The 7,473-nt window shown below is 35.7% G+C and overlaps 3 protein-coding genes across 3 annotated transcripts; 2 read left to right on the forward strand and 1 right to left on the reverse strand.

Annotated features, from left to right (window-relative positions):
* Positions 1–5: 5 nt before the first annotated feature.
* On the forward strand, positions 6–864 carry lyrm4a (LYR motif containing 4 a). Its single transcript, XM_065276245.1, has 3 exons — positions 6–154; positions 397–517; positions 636–864. Exons 1-3 carry the CDS (start codon positions 36–38, stop codon positions 696–698), a joined length of 303 nt encoding a protein of 100 aa, XP_065132317.1. The 5' UTR covers positions 6–35; the 3' UTR covers positions 699–864.
* A 154-nt stretch (positions 865–1,018) lies between these two features.
* LOC135766792 (protein phosphatase 1 regulatory subunit 3G) lies at positions 1,019–2,466 on the reverse strand. Its single transcript, XM_065276243.2, has one exon. It carries the CDS (start codon positions 2,224–2,226, stop codon positions 1,540–1,542), a length of 687 nt encoding a protein of 228 aa, XP_065132315.1. The 5' UTR covers positions 2,227–2,466; the 3' UTR covers positions 1,019–1,539.
* A 1,634-nt stretch (positions 2,467–4,100) lies between these two features.
* On the forward strand, positions 4,101–7,417 carry rpp40 (ribonuclease P/MRP 40 subunit). The gene is made up of 8 exons (XM_065276248.1): positions 4,101–4,348; positions 4,449–4,593; positions 4,975–5,043; positions 5,195–5,290; positions 5,403–5,528; positions 5,701–5,899; positions 6,421–6,555; positions 6,662–7,417. The coding sequence occupies exons 1-8, from the start codon at positions 4,232–4,234 to the stop codon at positions 6,858–6,860; spliced, it is 1,086 nt and encodes a 361-aa protein (XP_065132320.1). The 5' UTR covers positions 4,101–4,231; the 3' UTR covers positions 6,861–7,417.
* The last annotated feature ends 56 nt before the right edge of the window (positions 7,418–7,473 follow it).

The raw sequence follows: 7,473 nt of genomic DNA on the forward strand, positions 1-7,473 counted from the left end.
AACACTAGATGGCGATATACAGCTAGACTAGCGTTATGCAACACGAGAAGAAAATTAAAAAATTCAACATGGCGTCGTGCAGCAGGACGCAAGTGATCTCTCTCTACAGAATGCTTATGAAAGAAAGTAAAAAATTTCCTTCATATAACTACAGGTATGCCTTGTACCGACGTATTTCCCTCGTGTGTGCTTGTCTCTTTATGTCACAAATGTACTTAATTTTTTGAAATTAACTTGCATAGTTCGGAGACCTGTGTGCAATAACTTTTAATGTTTTAAATAAATACTTCATGATGAACGAATAACATCGTATGTACTAGCAATGTATTTTTTTAATGTATAAGAAAATATAGTTTATTTTTATTTGGTGTTTAAAATCATAATCTTTACTTTCAGAACATACGCACTTCGCAGAGTGAAGGACGGCTTCAGAGAGAACATTAATGTTGACAACCCAAAAACACTTGATATGCTACTGAATCAGGCTAGAGAGAATCTGGCAATCATCAAGAGACAGGCAAGCTATGCAAATAATCCAAAATTAATTACATATTTTTAAGATGACGTAATAGTAGGTGTTTAAAATAGCTGACGTTCTTCAGGTAAATTAATTTTCACAAATCCATGTTTCACAGGTATCAATTGGTCAGATGTATTCTTCACAGAGGACCGTTGTTGAGAGAGATCATCATTTATAAGTGTCTTCTTTAATACTGCTATGTGTTTGTATATCCTTTGTGAATGACAAATCTGTGTTGTAGTGTACAAACTGTACCAGTCCATGTAAAATGTAATGTTTATCACAGGATATTGTAATTGTATATGTTGATGTAAAGTTTTAAGTGAATAAATGTAATGCATACACTACCGTTTCAGAATAAGATATCAAAGCTATAAAAAATGGCTAAAGAATAGACATGTAACTAATTATGTTACTAAAGATGCTTTTTAAATGTTTTTTTGTAATGGATACTTTTTATTCAAAATCATCCAATTCAAAAGCTTTTTCTTTTAATGAATGAAGCACAATCATAATATATAAAGGCCTAATGAGAAAGATTTCAGTGAAGTGATCCTAAACCTTTAAATGGTAGTGTTAAACCAATGGAGCTCATGTTTTTAGCATGAAAAATTTTGAGTAAGACTTGTAAAGGAAATATAACAACATTATTGATGAACGTATACAGTATATTATCATTATAGGGGTGGTGATGGCGTAGTGGATAAGATACACGCCTTTGGTGTGAAAGACCTGGGTTCGAATCCGCTGTGACACACCATTGTGTTCTTGAGCAAGACACTTAACCCCTAGTTGCTCCAGAGGCGTGCAACCTCTGACATATATAGCAATTGTAAGTCGCTTTGGATAAAAGCGTCAGCTAAAATGAATAAGTAAAATTAATAAATACACTGAATTGAAAATAAGTTAATAGACAGACAAATAATCATGATTTTATTATATCTGCAGGTACAGTTAGCTTCAGTTTATTAAACCCCCTTACTGATCATTCCATCAAATTGTCAAATACCACAATTTCATCAAGGGATCTGAATCTTTAATGTGTAGTTTTGGCCATCGTTATTGTCCCAGTATTCCCCATGATCAGTCCGACAGTACACTGCGAAATGCACAGACGAATCTTGGTCAGAGCAGGGTGGTGCCTGCAAAACAAAGTGATAATGTTCCCATTGCAGCACAGGTTCTTCATCCAGTCTGGGTGCAGCTTGAATATCCGAAAATGTCAACCAGTTATTTAAAGTGTACCTGACCCCAACTTCTTTTGTTGAGTGGCCCCTCATTACTCTGATAAGACCTTCCACATTAGATCTGGTTGTAATGCTCTCCAATGCAACTCCCAGTCGGCGTGACTTCAGATCGACTGCATCAGAGCTAATGGGCAGGTTAAAAGCTGGAACTAAACATGAGAAATTCAGAGCTGATCGAAAATCATTGACATGCTGTGAATGGCAACCTTTGGATCCAGATAATACAGTGCATGTTTCATTCCCATCATCGGAGATGTCAAAATGTCGCACACTTGCCAAGTTCAGTCCCATTGTGTCTGCAAACTGGACCCTCTTTCCACATCCGTGACTTTCCTTGACTGTTGATGATTCAGGCAGGGATTTGGCTCTTTTCCTGTCAATTTTGTTGCTCTTTTGGATAGCATCGTCCAGTTTAGTAGATGAGCCGAACTGCTCTGGCTGCTTTCTCTCCATCAGCATTCATAATATAAACCAACAGTAGCTGCAGTAACTTATGACCAGAAAGTCTTTTTAATACCTGAACTGGAGCTGCACTCTTTACGCAAGGAAAACCCTCATCAAATATTAGGCTACGTGTAGAGTTGCGTCATAACAACGCTGGTCATCTGTGCAAACAAACTAATGATGTCCAATCATCTAAAATTACTTATCTAAAGCTTATCTAAAGTAGTTATGAAAAAACCCAAAGTTGAAGTGAAATTAAAATACATTTTCATTGTCTTATATATATAGAGAGAGCTTGGGGATTTGTCTTTTTTTTTCAAGTTAACTTAATAAAGGGCTTTTTCACAATTTGAAGTAAAAAAAACAATGTAAGTAATGTAACATTTTATACTACGAACTGCAAAAACAATAAAGTGTCTATAGGGTTGAATTAAAACCTTATGCATAACATTAAGTCTCACAAATATTTTGCTATATTTTATTTAGATATTTTCTGTAAAAAATCATGCATTTGTATGGTTAGATCTCTTAATAGTAGGCTAAACAACAGTAATAGTGTTACAAATAAAGAGCATATTTTTTCTACATACATACATACATATATATATATATATATCATTTATGTTGTCCAGTTTAGTCTTTTTATTGCAAACTATTCAAAAATAGGGTTTTTGTTAATAATTATCTAGTACAGAAACACTGAATGACGAACTGAAAAAGCACATGACAGGACACCTTTCTAACACATGCAAGCTGATGCAACTGTTTACACTTTTCTGTGACGCAATGTTTATTTGCTTTCCAAATGCTTTCGTGCACTTTACAGTGTACATTTCACAAAAGGAAAATCTTATGCTGGTTTTGGTTAAAAATGTGACTGTAGCAAGATTATTAAAATATATTACCATACATTTAAGTAGCTATCCGTAAATAATTAAATGGGCTATATATTAAAGTCTTTTTAATAGCTGTTCTGGTTGTAACTCTATCATTCAACCTGTTACAATAAGAATAAATATACATTAATATACACTGTAAAATAGTTACATAACAAAGAGACCCTTTATTTATTTATTTATTATTTTCATTGTAAATGTACATACACAGAAACAGGCCTGCAATAGAAAAAAAACTACAATTGTCAAAGGCAGACACATTGCACCATCAACAGGCACAATTCAAATATGAAAATTGAATAAATATAAATAATGAATTAAACCGAAGTAAAGAAAAAAATTAATAAATACACGAATAAATAAATAAGAATAATAAACTTTAAATAAAGTCACAAATAATTATTTGGTACAAAGACCTTTGAAAAAGTTGGCAATTATATCAGCTTTTTATTTGATAACAAAGAGACCATAGATATGTATATAAAGGCTAGATGGCTCGTCCGCGCTGATGGCCAATTGAGTGGAACGTCCGCATTTTGGCGGCCATCTTAGGACAGGGCGCTCGCTCACTCGTAGCATTGAGTTTTAATGATGCAGGTACTTTTAAATGACCATAACTTGCTTAATGTTTTACCGATTTTCAAACGGATTGGTTTGTTATAAACGTCAAAGATGTACCTATGACACTGAATACGTATACTAAAAATAAATAAAAAATTCATGAAACATGTTAAAGCATCCAGAATTATAGCCACGTTAATAACGTTTGTAAAAAACCAAACCGTTTGTAAATCCGTCAAGAATTCAGCAAGTTACGAGCATTTTAGTTGGCGTATGTCACTCACCTTCCGTCCACAGCAGCAGGGAGCAGCACTATGGCAGCACTGACCTAAGATGGCCGCCAAGTGACGACACAGCTGACTCCGCCTTGAGCCATCTAGCCTTTATATACATATCTATGAAAGAGACCCTTATTTGTGTGCGCAGCAGGAACTGACGTCAAAACTTTGCGACAGTTCAATTTTTGAACCGGCAAATTAAAACCAACTATAAAGAGAACTAAAACATTGTTTTTTGAATAGTTTGTTGTCATGAAAATGTAAATATTGCGCACATATATCAAAATGTCGCCGGAGCTGGAAAAGTGTCCGAGAAGCGTGTTGGTGTGCGAGAAATCAAACTTTCTGAATGAAAAGTCTCGGCATGACATCCACGTGTCGAAACACAACTTCAATTACAAGGTGAGTTTAATTATTGTTCAGTTGGTACGGTGATAAATAGTGTCCGGATCGCGATAAATTAATCGTTAAAATGTGACGTTTTCTCCCAATGTCTCCACAGATCTCAGTACTGATACCTGAATGTGCAATCCTGCCTGCTAACATCGCCAGGGTAATCAACAATTTCAGCTCTTATTACTTAGTGCGCGACTTTCCGGTTTATGAACTACTGCAAGATCAAATCTATGAAACAGTTGTGAATAAAGGTAGGTGTTGTAACATTAGAGATTACAGTATCACCTGCATGAAAATTACTGTAGTATACTTTAGCATTTATGCTATTATTATTATTATGCAGTGTAATATATAACTGTAGAAATTGCAGTAGTAGTATACTATGTTTCTTGTGGTGAGTCAGTCTCAAGCTTATTCATTTATTCACTTTAGTGGGGCTGTAACAATACATTTCATGATGCTTGGCTTTATATCTGTATGCATTATTTATTAATAAGACTGGAATTGTTATATTGTGAAATAAAACTGGAATGCCCCTGCTCCTTTGCATCGCCCAAATCCTCCTCATCTTTTCTCCCTAGTAGTTAGAGCCATCCTCTTAGGTTTAACTTTATATTTCTATTTTGTTATAGGAAATGTCTATGCCCTCTCTTACAACACCAGAATTGATGAAGATAATACCATTGCACTTCTGTCCAGCGGTAACCATGGCAGCACAGATCAGCATTTGTATTTTAATGTGTTTTAAAGCGTTCACGTGTGTTTGTGTATTTCTTACCTGACTGTGTCTTATTATTTACATTTGTTTCATTGATACCATATGTGTTGTTTGTGCACATGCATTCCCCACAGGTCAGCTAGTTTTGTCTCTAGATAAAGACACATATGAGCAGCTCGGCTTGGAGGGACGACCATCTCTGTACAATCACAGAAAAGCTATGAGATATAGTAAGCATGGTTTTAAACTTTTAACAAAAAAATCTTAAAGTAGGTAAAATATTAGATGTGAGTATTCAGAAAACAGTTTACGGTTATGATGGGACGTCTTTTTCTTTCGCAGTTGTGACTCTGGATCTCAGAGACAAAACTTTAGCCCCAGGTACCAAACGATATCAAAGGGTTCTGTCAAGTTTAAAGGACAGACTGCCACTCCGATATGACTTCCTTTTTACTCAACACAACACAGGTTTGTTTCATGGGCGTAATAAATACTTCTGCTCTCAGTCCACATTGAGTCTTTGCCTTATATAGGTTGCTTTTTTATACTTGCTAGAGTCTGTTATTATAGCAAGCGAGTATGCAACCTACCGAATCTATTTCTTTACTGCTTTAACATATTGGATTTGTGATTTCTTCAGGTGCAGATGAAGATGAGGCTCTTTACCAGCTGTTGTCCCAGTACAAACCTGTAAAGCACCAGCCGGTTCTCAGCAGTCACACCTTGGCAAACATACCGTGCCCCACACTTTACCCATCAGATTTACAAGGAGCTACACTATCATGTGATCCACATTCATTCTTGGAGTGGCTTGGGGCTGTCAACCTGGATATAAACTGGTCAGCTGTTTTATGTTTATAACATTTAAGATTCGCTTTCCCAGACAGGGTTTAAAGGCGGGGTGCATGATTTTTGAGAAACACTTTGGAAATGGGGGGTACCAAAACACACTTGTAGCCAAGCAGCAGTAAGGGACGTGTCTACTAACTGCATATGTGTGGGGTGGGTCTATCAAAAGAAGGTCTATATTCTATCGGGGTAGCGTGTTTGTTTCGGTTATTTCAAATGTCAACATTGGCTTTCAGAGATCATGCACCCCGCCTTTAAGTCTAGTCCTACACTAAAATGCATACTGGAGTTGCTTGCACTGACACAACTTAAAACACACCATTGACATTTTTTGTCTCAAGATGCACTCCAGTAATGCTTTTTTTATAAGGCATGTTTGTAAAAACAACTAAGGCCTAGTTCTGGCTTAATCTAAACCCTGCCTGGGAAACTGCCCCTAAAGCTTAGTTATTATGTTTGTCTTCTGTCAAACACACATTTCTTAAGAATATAATTTTTTTTTTTTTTTTAGTGAAAATGCTGCTGACAGTTTTCTGTCGACGCTTGTTTGTCCTGAGCCCCAGAGCTGTGTAAGCCAAGCCCTGCTGTGTAACGTTACTGGTTTTATTTCACCCGAAGATGTGTATTTGCTTCTGCAAGAACTCAGGTATGGCACAAACATTGCAGACATGTTCCTAAGAAATTGTCTTATGAGCATGATCAGTGTGAGGACACTTAAAAGCTGTTTTATTTCTCTTCCTTGGATCACCCAGGCAATATTTCGATGAACCAAAATTTACACCATGGCTTTCACTCACTGTACATGGATATATGGATAGTCCGGTGTCATGGGGAGCCACAGAACATGGATTTCTGAAAGGTGGTGAAAACTTCTACAATTTTGTTTGTTTCAAGAATCAGGACTATTGGCTACACATGGCTACTGGTGCCCAAGATGGCTGCCCGCCCTAATGGACCTTTTTTTTTTTCATGCGACTGTTTTATGTTAAGTTAGTTGTACATCTTGTTTTAAAAAAGCAGAATATAAATCTAAAATGTACAATTTCACATTTCTTTCAAACACCTTTAACATTTTAATTATAAAAGGAGATAGTTTGATTTTAAAATTGTATTGTATATACATTTATTTTGACCAGTCATTTTCACAGCTGTTATATGTTCAGGGAAAACCCATTTCAGATATCATATAAAAACCAAAACTGACCAGCATTTGATACTGAAGGCAGAAAGCATATTTACAGCTATATTAAAGCATGGAAGGGGTGATGCAAAAGAAAATTATACTTTTGTCAGTGACTAGGACAAAGAAAGTTTAATGTTATATTCAAACAAATCCAGTTACTGCTGCTGTATATGTTCGAGGTATAGAGACAGCAATGCTTTACATCAAATGACAACACCCAAGTCAAAATATATCAAGAAGACAACAACAGTGGGAAAAGAGTGCGGGCTGAGCCAAAATGTATGTAACAATGAAAAGCTGCAATGAAATTTAGTTTTTTGTCTTCTAAGGTTATAAAATGTTATTACAGGTCAAACTATTATTTTCATTAACTTAAAAAAA

The sequence above is a fragment of the Paramisgurnus dabryanus genome, chromosome 6, assembly GCF_030506205.2.
Source record: "Paramisgurnus dabryanus chromosome 6, PD_genome_1.1, whole genome shotgun sequence".
Taxonomy (NCBI): domain Eukaryota; kingdom Metazoa; phylum Chordata; class Actinopteri; order Cypriniformes; family Cobitidae; genus Paramisgurnus; species Paramisgurnus dabryanus.

Excerpts from the sequence above, each read along its gene's own strand:
- lyrm4a (XM_065276245.1), top strand. The coding sequence starts at position 36 with ATGCAACACGAGAAGAAAATTAAAAAATTCAACATGGCGTCGTGCAGC. Across the intron at positions 155-396 it reads TTTCCTTCATATAACTACAG|AACATACGCACTTCGCAGAG; the intron begins GTATGCCTTGTA and ends CTTTACTTTCAG. Across the intron at positions 518-635 it reads TGGCAATCATCAAGAGACAG|GTATCAATTGGTCAGATGTA; the intron begins GCAAGCTATGCA and ends CATGTTTCACAG.
- LOC135766792 (XM_065276243.2), bottom strand. The coding sequence starts at position 2,226 with ATGCTGATGGAGAGAAAGCAGCCAGAGCAGTTCGGCTCATCTACTAAA.
- rpp40 (XM_065276248.1), top strand. The coding sequence starts at position 4,232 with ATGTCGCCGGAGCTGGAAAAGTGTCCGAGAAGCGTGTTGGTGTGCGAG. Across the intron at positions 4,594-4,974 it reads TGAAACAGTTGTGAATAAAG|GAAATGTCTATGCCCTCTCT; the intron begins GTAGGTGTTGTA and ends ATTTTGTTATAG. Across the intron at positions 5,529-5,700 it reads TTTTACTCAACACAACACAG|GTGCAGATGAAGATGAGGCT; the intron begins GTTTGTTTCATG and ends TGATTTCTTCAG.